We start from the raw sequence: 19,465 nt of genomic DNA on the forward strand, positions 1-19,465 counted from the left end.
CATCATCAAACACTTCATTTTCAGGTGTTCCAGAGTCCTTTCAGTACAACCAATACACTTGATGTAATAAAGTTAGGGATCCATTCTGAAACCAGATGATGATGATGACTATCAAATAAAATGACTGTTCAGACATAGACCATGAGAATACTCAAGAATCACCTTTGATCAAAACATATGTTTATCAACAATTTTTTTTAATTAAGCCAGGTATGGAACAGAACAGGCTGCCTCTTAATAAAAATTTTAAAAACCTCCCTCCTCAGTTTTTTCCAATGTTAAGGATAAATGTTTCATGTTTACAGGTTCTAAGGCAGAAATGGAGGCCTAATAGACAATTAAAAGCAATTCTGTGAAAATGGGCCCGGGGATGACACCCTGTAAAATGATTGATAGTGTATTTCCCATAGTTGTACTAATGAAAAAGCTGTTGTCAGACTGTTCTCAAGAGGATGGTGTCAGAGCTACTGCAAGATCTGCTCACGAGTTAGAAACTCATGAGTTAGAAAATGAGAACCAAATGGACTCACAGCTGGGAAAACCCAACAATAATTAATTTAACTAGCAACCATTTGTATAGACTTTGTGCAAGTTTAAAAATTTCCCTTGAGAGGATCAAGGTCACTGAAGGATAGAGTTCATGTTTTCCAGTGATAATGAAAAATACTTAGACATAAACAGTGAGGAAGGTTTTGATTCTACATTTGATGCATAGAAACTTCAATGTTTCTACTATGACTGAGCACTACAAACCCTAGTCCACCTCCATATGGGATGGAGAATTTAGCTTAATGTTATTTTGATTCTGATTTAGAGTCATGGGAGGAAAAGAGAGGAACCTCTGCTATCTTATCTGCCCTCCTCCCCATGATAAACTGGTCTTAAAAGTACAGAGGGAAAACAATGTCATTAAAAGGATTTCATTCCAACTCTTTGATAAGGAAGATGCAAACAGTTTGAGCCCTAACATGTTGTTTCATTTTAATGAGCAGCGAGTTCCTTCCTTGTCCTTATTAAAGTGGTTAATGGTGCTTCTACAGCCTCATTATCAGTGCTAGGACACATTTGGTGTTGTTCCTACTGCTAAGCCAACTCCTTTTAGTTTGACAGATGATCAGAAAGTCAAATCAGATTGCTCAGAGATACTTGTTAATAAAATTCCAACAGTGTTTCTCTGAGTGTCCATGGGGATGCTAAAATTATTTTATTTTCTTCAGGTTTTCTATAATTACTGTGATTGTACTTTCTCCAAAGAAATATATCTATGCCAATTAAAACTATACTGGGTTTATAGGTTGATGAGACTAGCATGAAACTGTTATTTAGTTTTAATCAAAACACACAGATTAAATTCAGCTTCCCTTGTATTAATTCCAAATGTTAAATGCAAATGCTCCAGATATTTTTTTTGTGAAGCATGTTAATGTTTTAGTTTAAAAAGCATATTTTTATGCAATCATAATGATTTTGTTTTGTTTTTCCCTTCTTTTGCTTCTCTTGCCTTTATTTCCTTTGAGGGGTGTGATGTTTTCTTGCTTTTGTTTCTAAATACACAGCATATTTGAGACCTAATTGCAATATGTCATAATGCTGATCACAGTGCAGATGACTAAGTGTATATAATACCAGACAAAGCAACTACAAATGGATAATGCCTACATTCTGCTGCCTTTTGCTTTCTGGATTACAATATAATGGCTATGTACACAGATCTGAACATCACTTACAAAATATTCGGAGTCTGTACTTAACCTATTATTTCATTACCTGCATATCCATATTAACCTGTCTGGATTTGAAGTGAAGATTATGAAACATTTCTGAATATTTTCTATCAGTGTATTCTTTAAATATTTAATGGAAAAAGAATGCTATATTCAATGTTCCCATCAAACGTAAATCTGTGCAATGAGGTGAAAAACTTACTGCTAATTGCAATGAGATTAGTGACTGTATTTTTGTCCACAATTTGGGGATAAGACACATTATTACTCTGAATAGCTGCCAGAAAAATGTGTTTGCAGCAGTCACTTGATCCTTAGCAGGACGAATAGACAAGGAAAACAAAAGCAGAACAGGAAAGAATATATGTTTCTCACCACAAAGTCCAGTCATGCCCACAGTAGGGCTGAACATTTCCCAGGTAGAACCCCAGAGACTGGGTGACTTCAACCAGGTTGGTGAAGTCCAGACTGATGCTGTTGAAAAGCACAGAGGTCATGATGATTTCATCGATGGCCCACACGTCTTCGCCTTGAGAAGAGTGATACGGCTGCCACCAGCGGAACTGAATGCCAACCTGCCTTGCATCTTCGGGCAGCTCCACTGAAATTATTCTGGAAAACAAAAGAAAGTTGTTATTGCCAGTTTTTCCTGTTTGTAATAATTCCATGGGGATGTATTTTTGGTAACTTTTCCTTACTGACCCTAAAAATCATGGAGTAAATTTAACCCACAAATACCATAGCATCTGCTGGTATAGCTGCTACCAGTCACAGGGACAGGGGAATTGTTCTCTTGGGAATCAGCTCATTTACTGAAAACCAGGCATGTGCCAAAGCCACCAGAAAGAGTTTCTACCAAATTAGTAATTTTTGCTTCCATTGTGGACCTCTCAGTAAATTTAAACGTGTAAATTAGCAAAGGAATGATGAGCTGACAAGGATTTAAGAATTCCAGTTCCCTTTTATCAGACTCAGTGGGTTTATCCTGAAGATATGCATCTTGTAACATCTGCACTATTCCCCACATAGCATTGATATCATTCTAATGGTGCTCTTGTCCTAGAAGAACCCACCCCTGTAAATTGCCACAATCAAGTGGAAAAGGTTCATTGTGTCAGACAGTGTGATTATGTGTAGTTCTTTTTTGGCAGACACTCCTTTTTTGTAGCTGCATAGAAATGCAACTGGAGGTGAGTCCCAGGTGCTTCTGGTATGCAAGGTCACCTGATTTGTCATGGCAGCTATGTCAACACACCTAGAATTGAAACACTGCAAAGAAAATTAAGAGTATTATCTGAGTTCCGGGAGAAATTTTCATACACTGCAGGAGGGAGTATACATTAATTGCCCCAGCAATGACACCTTCTTGAAAGCCCCATAAATCACTAAGACTGTGGCACCCCACACAGCCACATCAGCTGTGAGACAGACTGGCAACAGGGACATTTGTCTCCATTGGGGTACAATACCTGCTGGCTAAAGGGTTTTCAGCCAGCTCATCATGTAGCTGTTATTTTTCTTTCTCTGTTAGAGGAAATATGGATAAAATGAAATGTCAGGTAAACTGAAAGCATCTTTTTATACTTCAGCACCAAATCCTTTTCAAACTCAAGGCTTTCCAAGCTGCCTGTTATAATGATTTGTTCTCTGCATATGAAAGAGTCTTGTGCCTGTGGCACTCAGTGCAAAAACCACACTCTTAAAAATGACTTGCTACAACATCCTTGTAGAGAGTCGATTTATAATACTGTTGTTTAGTGTCACATTCATTTTAAAGAAGAAAACATGAATCCATTAACCAGAAAAAATCAAATAGCTTGACTAAACAGGTGGGAAGCACTCAGAAAGTCCTGCCTGGCTTTTCTAGGAGCTGCTTTCTGCCATCCATAGACTAGAGAGAGAAGTGAGGAGGGACAGCCAGAGGTGGCATGGCCGTGTCCCTGTGGCATGGGACCAGCACAGTACACACTTCAGGTATGGTGGATACATTTCCTTTACACTCAAATAAACATGTTTGAATGCCTCCAGACCCTGGTTTCTTTTCTACTAAGGATTCCCTCATAAGAACCAACTTTATAACCTTTTGGGTTAATTTTTTTAAAGGCACAAATGACAAGAAATTGCTACTGATGCTAAAAGGAACCATATTTTTTTCTGCCATGATTCAGGGGTGTGAACCTGAGGAAAGCTGGTACTCTGGTAAGGAAGAGCACTGTATCCAGCAGGCTCTGTGAAGCACCTGGCATTTGTGTGAGCTCTGCCAGATGTATGCTCTGCCATAATCCAGGGCATATTTTTCTGCTGGTGGCTGCCTCTGATGCCTGTACCCTCCCTTTCACTCTTAACTCTCATAAGCTTGCCCACATGGACACTAATTCTCACAGACAGTAATATACAGAAAATCCTAAATCATGACATGCACCGCTGATACACATATCAGATGTTAAAATATTTAACACACGTTGAAATAAATTCTCCATCCCAGGGGATTAAGCTAACACAATTTAAAAGTGTAGGTGTAAACCACCATGCATGGCACATATGTTAGTATGCAGAACCTGACTACACCTCCAGTTGTAACAACTTCTCCTGTCTGGCTTTGATTTGTTGGAGATAGATGGAGAGGGAGGGGGATTCCTGCTAATGACTTTTCTGCTGCAGAGAAGAAAAGTGTTCCTACTTACATTACCAGCACCATTAAATTTGTTAAAAACCAGCTGGGAGACCTTTGCTCTGATCTCATTCTTTCAAGCTATGCGCATACCTAATATTGAAAAGCCACCGCTGTTCTGCCCAGAAGAAAAATGCAGCTGTCAAATGTTAGCAGATTAAATGCACCTTTTCAGCAGAACATTAAATGTGTAATTATTTTTTGTACGACTGAAGATTAATTAAATTCGTGGATACAGACTGATTGCCAAACTTTGCAGCAGTCCATCTATGTTACTGAAAATGCTGATGTTTTCAGACAACATAATATGAAAAGGTGAAGCTTTGTTCATAATTATTGCCAGCATTAGCTTCAGGTTTGTATGTATGTCATTTTTATATCTACCCAGAGTGGCCTGAAAAGTCTATCTATCTGTCTGTCTGTCTATCTATCTATCTATCTATCTATCTATCTATCTATCATCTATCTCCCATAGCAAAATCTCTCTAACTTGTGTATTTTGTACTTTGCTCTGTACCTTGTCAGAACAACACAAATTGTGTTTCATACCTAACCTCAAAAAGCAAAAAGAGTCTCTGGCATCTATGTAATTTATTACATTTATACCTTAAACTTGATTAAAATCAGTCACCAGAATATGCATTTTCCTTTTGTTATAAAAATTTCATAGTGCTGTATATTAAAAACCTTTAGGGAAATACAATTCCTACAGATGTAGTTTTGAATCTAAGAATTAGAAACAGGGTCATATAAAATATATATGTGTCTATAACAAAGGTAGGAAAACTAAACTTTAAAGAAGATTTTTAAGTCTTCCAGTCTGTAGCATCTTTCCTTTGGAAACATTTAGAACTTCAAAAATTAAAGTCTACAATGTATTTCTACCAAATACAGTCCTCCTCTCACATTTTTGAGTATTTCTTATAGCTCCAAGGTAATAATTTTAATGTTACAAGGGATTTTTTTTTCCCATTAGAATATTCTTAATCACACTTCGAATATTGCAATTTTGTACTGAGTTTTTGATAAGATGTGGAAATCTAATTTTTTTTTTTGTTTTTAAAAAAGCACTCATCTGAGCTCAATAAATATAAATAATGAAAGTTATGTGTAGGTAAAGTGACTTGTAAGCTATTTACAGTCCCACCCCTGGGGCTGACTAAGATGTTTTCCTTGAACTCGGTAGAGTAGAAGAGGTAGGGCAATACTCAGGTCAAAGCTACCCGTGGGCAGGAAATGGTCCTTCTGGAATGAGTCCAGTGATGCCGCTGCCAGTTCTGCCTCTTCTGGGCCCCTTTGCAGAGCATCTCCTTTAATTGGCATTTATTGGCTCTGCTGCAGCACCCCGTTAAGGTGGCTGCTGCCAGGTTTGAGAGGGTTTGCAGGATTTTGGTACAGGCATGCTCATGGAGACTCCTGATTTTGTATTGCTCTACTAAATTTGGTGGATGGTGTCACAAATTTAAGGTCCGCCTTCTCTAAATACAGGAGATGCATTCCTCTCTAATCTGACACCAAACATAGGCGTTGCGAGATGAAATGAGCTCTTAGTTCAACTTCTTTTTTATTTGTGCAAGTCCCAGGCACAGTCAGCAGCAGGTTCTCCCAGGGCACCAAGCCCAGCCCAAGGCAGAGGCACAGCCATGAAGTCATGCAATTGCCTTGAGAGTGGGAGCAGGTGTAGTTTTCCTGCTGACCTCAGAGATTCTCACAATCCTGCAGAGATCCTCACAATCAGATTCTGCCTCAGCTGTCCTGTGCTGCCTGCAAACTCCTAATCCCAGAGGATGGTGTAGTGAGGGTGTCTATGGCTTCAAAGCTACAAATAATTTATGTTAATTTTTCTTTACAAGTGGCTGCTTCCATGGGAAGAGTCACGTCCCTATTTCCCACAAGTACACTCCTATCCCTCATCCTGTGCTGCCTCAGCTTGTTCTGTTGTATCACCTGAGACCTGAAAGCCATTAAACCGATGTGCTCATTTTTATAGAATCACAAAATCAGAAGTGCCTGGAACAGCTGCAAAATTTTAAAGGAAGGTGGTAACTTTGGGTGTGTGATAAAAACTCTTCATCCCCTCTTGCACCACCAACTCAGTCTCCACATTGCAGTGACCACACAGCCAGCATAACTGCATGCAAGTAACTCTTTGTGATATTTGTGCACGTACCTTGGCTCGTGGTAGTTGAGATAAGAGTAGTGCTCCAGCAGTTTCCAGGTGATGCCATTGTCATAGGAGTAGTGCAGCAGCACTCCTTCCCCGGGCTGGTCTGGCGCCTTGCAGGTGCTCAGCACTGACTTGCTGCCCAGGCGCAGTGTGAACTGCAGGAACCTGCACCAGAATCACACAAATATTTGCAGGGTATCCTTTTCACAGTGGGGTTTTTTGTTGTTGTTTTTTTGGGGTTTTTTTGTTGTTTTTTTTTTTGGGGGAGGGGTTTGGTTTGGTTTGGTTTGGTTTTTCCCCTAACCAGGTTGCTTTCAGATCTTCTCAATCTAGGCAAATTTTGATAAATATCAGTTATGGGTTTTGTACTTGTGATTTGTTTATATTGTCAAGTAATGCATTGTGGCACATATAGTTAAAAAAATGCCAATCATAACTGCATTTAATTATTTATTAGGCACTGAAGGGGAGGGAGAGATAGTGAATGGATCTAATCAGCTGCCACAAGCTGTCAAATAAACACAACCTTATAAATAATTAATTAGCACTTGGCTCTGACACTCAGGTTTGATATTAACATTTCATATTTTCCATCCAAGCTGTACAATAACTTCCCTCCAGTCTGTTTTGGACTCTGTTGTTTACAAAGCAGGTGGAAAAAAAGGCAAGGCTATGAAATCACCATTAAAACATGGAATTGGGAGTCTTTTAAAAGCTTTTTTTCCCTGCTAAAACAACTGGTCTAATGATAGACCAGGCTGTAGCTGTAGGGGGAGGGTCTCCCCCATTTCTTTGGTCCACACGACTCCTCCTTCCCTCTCACCTGGACTGGGAGCTGTCCAGGAAGGAGGTGATGAGCTGGCGCCTCCCGTCCTTGTTGAAGACCAGGGCCTTGCCGCTGGCCAGGACGCCGCAGCCGAAGCTGACCTCGGCGCCGCGGATGGAGTAGAAGCTGTGGTAGGAGGAGAGGCGGGAGCTGGCGAAGCTCTCGGAGATGAACATGGGGAAGGTCTGCGACGCCGTCTCACACGCCGGGCCCGAGAAGCCGGGGTCGCACCTGCCGTGAGGAAGGGGGAGAGCACGCTGGGTGACCCAACTTGGGTGTGGCTGCTTGTCAACAGAGGTGGTGGCTGCAGCTGTTCAGCACTGAGCATACCCACAAGGTCCCTCTCAAGTGTGAGGCCCAAGAACCAATTTGAACTTTACTTAGGTAAAGTGCATTTCTGCTAGCTAGTATTTACTTTTTGAATTAAAAAAAAAATGTATTTATGAACACTCCATGAATCTACACATAGTACAGAAATAGTTTTATTAATTTTTGGGACAAAACCCCTGCTGACATAATTGCAGTTGTTCATATGTAAAATGACAAATTTGCTTTTATCTGTCGCATACTAGATGTGGTTACAAGATATTAAGTTACAAAATAGAATGCCCTGTGGGCCATACTCTTGTTAATACCTAAATGTTGTTACACCAATATTAAGAATGTGCTTACTGGTTTTGACTAAGTACCTTTTTATTTTTCAGAGTGGAACCCTTTTAACAAGCCATACTATCAGAAAAAAGTGGAGTGCTGATCTTCTGTCCTTGAGGTATGTTAGGTTATGGGATAGTAGAGCTATTAAAATTGTAATTCTTTCCCAACATTAAATACAAAAATGATAAAGTCACAAATCACCTCTATAACCAGTATATATGACATTTCAGTGTGCTCTGTAGGACATTTTAAGATGAACTAGAAGTTAGACACTATACCTGAAGAAAATAAAAAAAAAATTAAACATGCTGCTGTTTAGAAAGATAGATCTTTAGCTTCCCAGTGAGCTTTATGGATTCTGAGGGTTATGCTAGTTTTATATTTAGTCATCTAAAAGAGCAAGGACTGAAATGAAAATCACTTCAACTTTCACACTACCAAGTGAACTCCGTGACAGAAATTGAACATGAGTACTGAATATAACACTTACTTGCAGCCATTTCTAGTACACTGTCCTCGCCCTGAGCAGAATTTGAGGCAAGATGGACCAATATAAACTGCAGAGAGAGAAATCAATTAAATGGAGGGTTATGTTATGTGGTAAACAGAACATGATGGATACAAGAAAGGGTACAGACCTGATCATACAATAATTGTATTTATTTTAATCCCACTACCTGGAAAAGGTCTATGAAAGGATATAAAGCATTTGGCTGTGTCAAGGACAGTCAGGGATAATTTATTATTTAATGTGTCACGTCCATCTGTGGCTAAAGACACACTACTGTGGCCACTAGTACTGTCTTAATTACTGTCTGTGAACGAGATCAGATAATTTGGTAGGCATTGACCTTTTTCATAATTTTTCATTGACATTCCCTTCATCTTAGTTTGGAGATATAATCTAATCTATATATTGGTACATTCCAGTGGCAGTCTTGTAGGTTTAAAATTATGTCACTGCTTCTCTCATTGAAATCTACATACTAGATACTTGACCGGATTTAGGGGAATAAGAACCTGCCCTGATATGTCTTATGTAACCACTAATTTTCATATTCTTTCACTGATTCTTTTAAATGGAACAAAATTTCACATCCTAAATGCTCAAAAATACACCAGACTTGTTTTAGTCTTTTGCTTCATCTTCCTCCAATGACTCCTCATTGACAGTGTTGATATTTGTGAAAAATACAAAGGACGGGAAGATGAGAAAATGTCAGTATAATCTCTTGCACTATAAGAAGGAAAAGTTATAACTTGTGGGCAATATTATTTTAATACAAAATGCTAAAAGGCCTTAACCATGAATAGTGGCATCTTTTCTGTTTGAGAATTACTTGGAGTTATCCACTTGCATTGTGACATTTGGAAGAAATAGTCACCAATTTGAAATATTCTATAAGAAGCAGTACTTCTTCCATCTCCTAGTTTTATAATGTTGCCCATCACAGCAGTGTGTCAGCTCTCCCTAGCACACACACTCTAAATCCCTTTTAGTTATACCCTATAACTAAGTCCTCATCAGATTTCATGTGATTTCTAGGTTTTCTCACTTCTCAGGGTGCAAAAATTCTGTTCTGTCTGTTTGATTTTTGTGTCTTTTGAGGTCTTTTTGAGGGGGTGGTAAAAGTAGAAGGGTTAAAGATGTAATGATGTCATTCAAAATGAAAAAAATTTATGGAAATTGGCATTTTTCCAGAGTTTCTGAAAGATGGCCAGCTTCCAGATTTCATTTAAAACTTAATTCACATAGGAAACAGTCGTGAAGCTAAAAGTCAGAGTGCTGAATCTTTGGAAATCTTCCTCTCTTCAAGAATTTCAGTGGCTTGCCAATATAGTGTAAAACTTCAGTATCACTGGTATTAAACAAAGGAGACACTCAAAACCTCAGAAATATGTCTTTAAGACTCAATTCCTGTGTCATGATTCTGCACCTCAAATTCAGAGCAGCATCTTCTAGGCAGATGGCTGGTAAACCTTTCCTTGAGATTGTGCACACAGGAGCATGCAGCATCCTTTCACGGAGCTGTATTTTGTTCTATAAGCAAAGGTTGTGCAGATAAATTAATTGTCAAATGATTTTCAAAATCTTGTTTTGTTCTGTTGTAAGGAATTTGTATCCTTGGATTGATTTCATCTTGCTGTGGTTTCTGTGAACCTCTCATGAGTGTCTCCAACACTTAGAGTCAGCATTTTTTTAGATAGCACCTCATCTTTGCAGATACTCACAGAAATCTTCTCATCTTTAAATACCTATCTTTCCCCTTAATTTTAGATTCTTTTTGATGTATATAACATCCCTGAAGAGAAGCATTCATACTATATCCAGAATGTCAAGATGATGCTACTTGCAGTTATGATTAAGAGAACAATTTTCATTACTTTTAGCAATTCAATTTCCTTCATGATATTACCTTAGCAGCTTCAAGATTTTCTTGTCAATACCAGGCCTCAATATATCTTAAGAATTCTGAAAAATGTAAATATTTACCATTCCTAGGCACCATATCAAGCCTTACTGGGAATCACTACAAAATTTCACAGGCTATTGTACATCAGTGTAAATCTGTAAATTATGTATTTCACACATCTAACCTGAATGTAGCTTACTTACTTCCAAATCACCTAAGATTAACAAGCAAGCTAAAAAATTTTGCAGTTACTCTTAGTTAACCCTTTCAATCATACTTATTTCTGCATTTCCTACATTTAATCCTGTGTTCCTAAATACTTTCTACTGCCCTTTAAAGTATTCCTTGATAATTCTGATCTGTAATAAGTTTTCCTCTGTAATAAGTCATATAAATATTTATCAACTTAAACTTCTTCCAGTTCTTCACATCCATTTAAAGAAAAGGTATGTGAAAAATAATTTTTGAAGGGAAGAACAGTTCCCTGAAACAGATGGCACTTTCCCCTGAAGATACGGTAAACAATGTAAGGTTTTTTTCTGTGTTTTGGTAGCAGCATTGCTTGAAGATGGTCTCCTATGTCCAGAAGCAAAATAAGTCCCAGATGCTGCTCCTGTTGCTTAGGCTGCTGCAGTACATGTCCTTAACAGCCAGTGTAAAACCTATTTATGTAATTAGGACTAAGCAGACATAAGAAATGTTATATTAAGCCCTGCCAGTAGTATTTTTTTTCCTGGAAAGCATTCAATTAAACAGAAAAAAAAATCTATTAGACTGTTGTCTTTTCTAAAGGCAGACTCTCTCTCTAGCTTCAAAATGCACCTGCTACCAAATGCAACCACGCAGAACAGGAATTTAACAAACTGTAAATTCATTGACTTGTGATGGTGGAAAATATGTTTACTTAGAGCTGCATACAAAATTTACTTTTCTGCTGTGTCATGATCATGGGTAAAAATACTAACTATTATCGATTGCCCACATATTTCCAAGGATTGGTCCTGTTTGCCTCCACCGAATCCTGGTGTCACTGGTTAGTGCAGCGTTGGGAAGGGGAATGGTTATTCGGTTCCACCTGGAATACATATAACACAGACATTTTACACTGACAGTTTTTATGCAACAGTATATTTTGCAGATATGTTTATGTATTCTGGAAGCTTTGTGAGGAGCTTAATTTTAAAACCTGCTCAAATGAAGTATAAATTTACAGCAGCTTTAGAAAATACAAATTAAAAATAAGAAGTCCATATATCATACAGTACATGAATACTAGTTATTGTCTTATAAACCCCAGCCATTTTCCCCCGTAGGAATCAACAAAACTGGCAAAGACCATAAGCTCCTTTGCTGTAGCAGCTTCTCCATCCCCATGACTATCTCCGAAAAATTGAACCTTCAGCAGTGCTGAATTCTGTTTGGTGAAAACCCTCAGAGAGAGAGGAGTGGGGCAGAGGATTTTGCATGCTGCAGTCTGGGCCATCATTCTCTATCATCCACAGAGGCTACACTTCCTGCACACACCAGGAGTAATGGTTCCCATGAAAATTGTATGGGACTAGGGGCTGTGTGCCATCAGATCATAGCAATGCTTCAACTGCACTTTCTTTTTGTAAGTGCTGTGGAAGTTGGGATACCGAGGGATTTTGTGCTATGCAGAAAAATGCCACAATTCATTTTTCAGTGAGAACAGTAGAGAAGAGACTCAGTACTGAGAAGGGTTGATACAAGAAAGTGACACTAATAACCATCTCCATCTGCAGAAGTACAGAGGATGTGCTTCACTGTAACCCAGCACTGGGATTCCACATAAGTAAATGTGTATGAGGATGTAAATACAGCTTTGAAAATAAATAAAGTGTTTTTTTCTGATCAAGAAGAAAACCTTTGTGGCTTTGACAAGGTAAAAATTTTCTTCTTCTTATCAACATGCTGTCCACAAGTGGGTTTTTTTTTTTCTAATTTCTCTTTAGCATCAAAAAATGATTATTATAGCACAGAAGCAACCCTATACATTTCAGGTTTCATGGCTGGGTAGCCAGGGAGCTCAGAACACTCCTTCCTTGCTGTCCCCAGGTAGTGAAAAATGAATGATGATACAGAGTTGTGTGCTTTGCTGCTCCCTCCTGCCACCTCCAATTGCCAAGTGTAAAGCTGTACATTTTGCATTCTGCAGAGAGCTCTCACCCGCTGTAGTTCTCGGAGGCGTAGATGGTGCTGTGGGGCAGGTGGGGCCCAGCACATATCTCAGGCAGACACTCCATGTGCAGCAGCCACCACGAGCGACCATGGTTGGTTGAGAACTCCAAGCTGACACTGGTGACACATTGAAGGAAAGAAAGGAGAAAGACACCATGAGGGTGCCTGGCGTGGATCTCAATGTAGAAGTACCAACTTTGAGAAACCACCAAATCCGCTATTTCTGATAACTGATGAGGAAACAAGAAATAATTTTAAGCAGAATTTGAATATAAAAAACCCTGCAAATGCAAATGTGAGACAAGGCTTCATGAGTATTTAAAACCCCAAAGGCTTTTAGACTGAGGATTGCCTAAACATAGAGTTCTTGTTGGTCCACCATCTAGCCAGTGTTTTTATGCTGCTGATGTTAAAATAACTGCATTACTTTTATATTTCATATTTCATATTGAAATAGCTTCAGATATGAGGAGAAACCTTGGATTAATCAGAGCTAGACAGCATTGTGTGAGCACAGGACACCTATAATTGCCAGCTGCTAACGATGACATCTGCAGAAGGTGGCAAAAGGCCACTAGCTGTTCATGCATAGGCTGCCTCTTTCCTGAGTTAAAAAAACCCCAAATTGTTTACAACCTATGAGTATAAGGAAATCCTGAGATGCCCTACACTCTAAAGACCTTGAGAAAGTAATATAGAAAGTGATTGATTTACAACAGATTTAGTATTTTACTGAATTATTCCTGTAATTTCCTCCATAAGAATTAGCTCATAATATTATTTTTTATTTTAAGTAATGGAACATTATAAAATTCATAATTCATCTTGTCATGGTTTGACGCTGGCCCAATGCCAGTGCCCCCATGAAAACCCATTCTTCCCCGGTGTCTGCTGTGAGATGCGATCAGAGACAGAGCAAAGCAGGCCTCCACTTGTGAACAAGACAGAAAAAAACTTTATTATCATAGAACTACAATAAAATTAACACACAGAGCAGAATGGAAACCTTTCAAACATTTCTCCTCCCCCCACTCAATTCTTACAGAATATCACAAAACCTTAGATCTTAATCCAGTCCATCACCCTTCAGATAATCAACTCAGTCCATCTCCACCCTTCCGACAATCACTTCTCATTTCATCAAGGAGAGAAGGAGCCCTCCTTGTGCCACCACAGGTAAATCCCCGTCACTCAGCAACTACACGTCGTGACTTCTTCCTTCCATGTTCAGTGCTCTCACCACTGCACATGGACCAGAGCTGCTTTTAGGGTTTCCCCTTTCAAGGATGCCTTGCCCAGTTCCAGAAGAGAACGACAGTCTCTCACCTTTTTGGGACACCAGTCCCCCCCAATATTTCACCCCCTGGGGCCGAGGGGTCTCACCATCATTTCATCACCTGTCGTCTCCGCTCACATCACTCCTTTGGCGCCGCCTCCCCCTAAAATGCAGTCTCTGTATTACAGGAAAGGTTCTATCCATGGCTATACAAGAAAAGTCCAGCCAAAAGCCACTCCATCATCTCCTCCACCTAAGATTTTCTCAACTTCTCCCAGTCCTTCTTCACTTGCACAACTCTGCATCACACTTGCGCATTCCTTCTTATCCGTTTCTCTCCTCCCTCAGCTCTCGGAGGATCAGCATTTGCAAGGTTTTCCATCGTCTCACAGAAGGGTTAAAATCACAGTCTCTGCTTATCTCGAACTCCCACACTAGCTCATCGGGCACTCTTCTCTTGTGGCCCCCCCCCCCCCCCCTTCTCTTCCTCGGCCAGGCCGGTGCTTATCAAGTTCAAGATAGCACTGGCACCTCTCTCTTTCCCTCTCTCTCTCGAGGAGGGGGGGGGGGGCTGCCCGCCACCTCTCTGAGTTCTTCCAACCTTCCATCATCTCCCGTCTCTGCCCAAGGCTCCGGCCCACCTCTCTCGGCCGCATGGCTTTCCCCTCCCCCGCCCAGCCCGAAGCTGGGCAGGGGAGGTCTGAACTCTCCTCCGACCGGAACCAAAAGAGGACGATCCCCTGGGAGCTCCTCGCTTTTAACCCCTGTGTTCTCAGAGGCGGATCCATATCCTCAATGGTCAAACCAGGTGCCAATATTCACATCTGGGCACCTATTGGTTTGACCACTACCACCTCCCAAAAACCCACTTCCTCTCAAACCACGACAATCTCCTCAATATTAAATTATTGGATTCTTAATTTTATTTTTGTGATAATTTGCTGACAATATTACTTTATTTAAATGTACCATCACTGTGATATTGTGTCTATTAAAACAGTTTATGGAGGTTTTGACTAATTTATTTCAGGTTTAGCTGTAGAGATACCTTAGAGGGTCATATTTACTTCTTATATCCAGCACGAGTCTCTCACATTTGCAGTAATGAAAACATTATGAATAATGCTGCAGACTGGGAGCATTCCCAAATGCTGCCGTATTTGGGAAATACAAACAGGAAAAATGGTGACCTAATGCTCCTTTAGTTATGAAGAAGCTCACTTCTCGTTCAGAAATAGAAGGAAGAATATTAATCTTTCAAAATATATACTAATCACTATCAGAAAACATATTGAGACAGAGACTTTACATAACATGTTTACTGGCTAGGAGTGTTTATGAGCAAAGTTTTCACTTTCCATGTAGGAAAATGCTGCTGCCTTCTCTTCCTATCAAATATAAGTGCAGTGCCTTGATTTTTGCTTCCCCTTGAATTCTGTTACCCTGCATGGGTACAAGAACTGTCAGTGCTAATGCAGCTCTTTCCAGCTGGAAGTAGATGCCATGGGACACAGATAAAAGCACTCATAGTCTCTTACTTTAAACTCTCAACTCTGCAAAATATAAAATAACTTAAAGCTCATAAAAAAATCAAGATAAATATTCTCATATGTATATAATGGAAGAGGAACAGCAGGCAGTTTAGTTTTGGGTTCTCCATTTGAAGAAGGATATTAAGAATTTTGAGAGCAGAGTAAAGGATGGGCAAGATGTCCATGGTTTTGAGCACCAAGCTGGGATGGGCTGAGGAGCTGGCTTGCTCAGCCTGGTGAGGAGGGGTGAGCTATAGCATCCTGTGGTGGTGCAGAGGGCACTCACAAGGAAACCGGAGTCAAACTCTCCTCAGTAGTGTCAGGCACATTACAAAGGACAATAATCACAAAGACATGGTTTCATAGTTTTGTATTGTACATTAGGAAACACTTTTTCACTTGAGCAGGTGAGGTAGCACACTGTCCATCCATGAAGATTTTTCAAGTCATGGATAGGCAGAGCCATGTCTGACCTGTCCAGTAACAATCCATCCTGCAGCAGCAGGTTTCACCAGATAACTTGTATAAGTCCCTTCTAACCAACATTTCTATGATTCTATAAAACATGGAGCCTAAAATGATTCCCGTCTTTCCCTTTTCCCATGGAAAAATTCACACTGAATGTCCAAAAGAAGTAAAGCCAGAAAAAGTGTTCTGTGATCAGCCTACAGACAGTGAGCTCCTCACACTGATGGTCATGTGAGGACCATCACATGATGCAGGGTCATTTATCATCAGTCTTACTAGAATTAGATATGCTTGTGGCATCAATAATCTCAGAGAGGCCAGCAGGGCAAGTTTCTGCTGCTGCCTTTAATGCTTTCCTCCTTACACAGCATTAAGGAGTAAATCTCATACCCATTAGAAACTGAAGCAAAAGTCACTCTGAAATCATGAGCGTATTTCAGAATAATGGGCTAAGAAAAGCAAGTTTTGACCTGGAAAGCTATTAAATGACTCTTTATTGCTCGTGAGAACATAAATCTGGGCCTGTAAAGATCAGGAGAAACGTTAGCTTTTGAGCAGCTTTTATTTGTCATTATTAATGGGATCCCTTCTTCTGAAAAAAGATTTACAAATGCTTATATAGATTCTATAGACAAAAATATACTAGAAAGCTGATGACCAAAAGAATGATCCCTCCAGTTTTACCTGTTACCAGGTTGGTAAGTTCCACAACCCAAATTGATGGAAAACTGGATCATGTGAGTCACCGAGGAAGGGAGCACGGGAAGGACGTGGAAGTAATCCACAGCCCAGACATTCCTGTTGTGGCCTTGGTGACTCTTTTGCTTCAGGCAAAATTTGGTTGCAGGAGTCTGCAGGTCTGGACTAATGACAACAGAAACCAAAGATGGCACCTTCAAAAGAAATTAAATGAAGTGTAAATAAGTTTAAAAGGTCACAACGTACCATTTAAAATAAAAAAGCAACTCTGAAGCTGAATCAAATGTGGTGTTCTCTCTCCTTGATTCATTTTGTCAACTTTTTTTGCCACTTTTTTCCACACACGATCCCAAATAAAATCTTTTACTATTATGTGGGTAGGTGTTAGCACCCTGAGTACCAGCGATGCTTATCATTCCAGAGGGATGGGAATGTTTGGTTGTAAAGGCACAGAAGAAAAGACTGCACCTTCTGTGTTCTGAGAGGGGCAAGTGTATGTTGTCTGCTTCAGCTGGGAAGGCAAGGTGATTGTCGTGGAGCCTTAGAGCTCACAGAAGCTCAGGCAGGGGGGTGACATGTCTACTCTGCATACGTGAGAATGGAGCAACAGCAGGAGTTCACAGGCATAAGTGGGGAGGATGTTATGCTGCTGAAATAAATGAAAGCACTGCCTCACAAAGCTTAGCCTTTGTCCTAAAGCAATGTAATTAGAACTTTATTATGTCAAAAGAGGATGTCAGCCTTAAAACTGCTTGTTTTAAAAAACCTCCACAATGAATTCCATGTAATTTCAGATCCTATCTCTCCCCAAGTTCCCTAATTAATATTTTATTATTTTACAATTACAGTTTCCTTAGTTTTACAAAAGTTCTGCCCTGTCTTTCACACAGAAGCAGGCGAGGAGGGAAGCCATGCACAATGAAACAATGCAAGTGACTCAATCGAACTCAGGCCAAACACTATTGTAAACATTTGGTTTCTAAGTGCTAAAGTTAAAGACAAAATGCACACACATCTGTGCTTGAAATCAGCAGCATCTTTACCATCAAACTTCCCTCAGACTATGTAAGCACACTGTATTTCAATATCTAGCTCATCTATGTGCACAGGTGTGAAATACCAAATTTTGCCTGTTTTACAGCAGCAGAATAAGGAGAACTCAGGGCCAGATTATTCAGGGTAGACATGGTCTAAGTGCTTCTTTGCCCTAGACAGGAAGGATTCTGAATGCAAGTTTAAGGTCTTTATTGTCCTCCTGAGGGTGGTGGATGTGACTGGAAGGTGGCTGCACTTTGGGCAGAGGAGATGCTGCCTGAGCACTCTGCCAGCAGCTGCCTCCCATGGCTGAGTCCTCACCACTGCAGACCTTCTCCCAGCCCCTGATCCCACCAGGAATGACCCTCTCAGGACCCTGCTCCTCAGCATCACACTGCCTAGAATGGGCTTGAGTGGAAACAGGAGTAATCTTTTGTGAGGAGCTGTTATCACTGAGGTTTTCAGCTAACTGACAGTTTTTGCCCATTGCTTTCCTGCCTGTTTCCCCAGCCCCAGCCAACACTGCACGGTCCTCTCTGGGGCTGGAGTGACCACCAGTAACTGCAGAGCTGTGCTGCAAAAAATGCCCGACTGCTCCCAGGTCTGCACATGATTTATGTGTTTGGGAATTTTGAGTGTCCCTGTGGAATTCACTGCACAATATTCCTGTGATGGCTTGAAAAGAGAATATCTGTCCATTCCCATCCACCTGCTTTAAGACATTTTACCTTGTAAGCAGCATAGGTCAGGGTATCAAGAGGTATGTGTTCCCTCCTGCCTTCAATCTTGGCATACAGTATGACATCATTTTCATGGGATTCTCCAGAATCACAAGATCCCCCTGTACAACACAGATTTGAGTGAAAAAAAAAATTAATTGAAGCCCTTGTTATTGGAATGTGGAATCATATATGCAGCCTTAATTATGAAAATAATTACAGTCAGATGCTATTTAACTTGGGATCTGAAACAAAAGAACACCATCCCTAAGGACACAGTGTATAGGAACTGTTTGATCAGATACACCATGGCAGAGATCAAGGGGGTTGACGATTACGAAAACCTCAAGTACCTCTTTTAATCAGCTTATCAAAACAACTTAAATAGAAAATGCTGTGCCTCAAGCAATACTTCTATCTGTGTGCTTTAAATCCTATTTACATAGAAATGCTCTGCTGTTGAATTCTCATCAGTAAACTGCTATTTACTGCTCACACTCCATGCAGTCACACATGTAGGTACCTAACAGTATCTTAAACACTTCTTGGCTGATAGTTGGGCAGCTGAGAAATTCTTATAAGTAGGAAGTGAGGAAGACTGCTGTGTACCTTATTTGTTGTGCTGCTCCTTCTTCTGTCTACACCATACCCTAATGGGGATGGCTGGCTGGATGGAATCTATTGTACCACACAAAACATGTGTGGTATGCTTGCCCAAGTGGAACAGGGTAGCATTTGAAATATCTTCCTAGCAGTAGAACCCAAAATACTCACTAAGCTTCTGTGAAAGAGCAGATGTATTGGCAAATATGAGCATTATGTTCTGCATTATAGTTACAAGATGAACATCATCACACAACTTTGGTATTATGGAAAAGAAGCTTTTAAAACAAAATTTCTCTATTTGAAACAGGAATGATTAATTAATTATTTCCCGGTATAGAATGGTTACTCCAGGTATTAAAAAAATCTCAAAATAGAAATAAAAACAGAATGAGGAAGCTTCTTTGAAAAGACTGCAGAGTAGATTGCACAGAAAGATTGCACATATTGGAACACTTTCTCTGCTTTTTTTTTTTTT

At 40.0% G+C, this 19,465-nt stretch overlaps 1 protein-coding gene across 2 annotated transcripts in view; it reads right to left on the reverse strand.

The window, feature by feature from the left end:
- Positions 1-19,465, reverse strand: part of RELN (reelin) — a 278,635-nt gene that overhangs the window by 89,206 nt on the left and 169,964 nt on the right. For both annotated transcript variants that reach the window (XM_038155700.1, XM_038155699.1), the window contains exons 13-20: positions 18,394-18,506; positions 16,616-16,824; positions 12,644-12,772; positions 11,422-11,531; positions 8,533-8,599; positions 7,386-7,619; positions 6,566-6,727; positions 2,100-2,336 (exon numbers count right to left, since the gene is read on the reverse strand). In XM_038155700.1, coding sequence (XP_038011628.1) covers positions 2,100-2,336; positions 6,566-6,727; positions 7,386-7,619; positions 8,533-8,599; positions 11,422-11,531; positions 12,644-12,772; positions 16,616-16,824; positions 18,394-18,506 — 1,261 coding nt within the window. The remainder of the gene's footprint in view (positions 1-2,099; positions 2,337-6,565; positions 6,728-7,385; positions 7,620-8,532; positions 8,600-11,421; positions 11,532-12,643; positions 12,773-16,615; positions 16,825-18,393; positions 18,507-19,465) is intronic.

The sequence above is a fragment of the Motacilla alba genome, chromosome 1A, assembly GCF_015832195.1.
Source record: "Motacilla alba alba isolate MOTALB_02 chromosome 1A, Motacilla_alba_V1.0_pri, whole genome shotgun sequence".
In the NCBI taxonomy this organism is placed as follows: domain Eukaryota; kingdom Metazoa; phylum Chordata; class Aves; order Passeriformes; family Motacillidae; genus Motacilla; species Motacilla alba.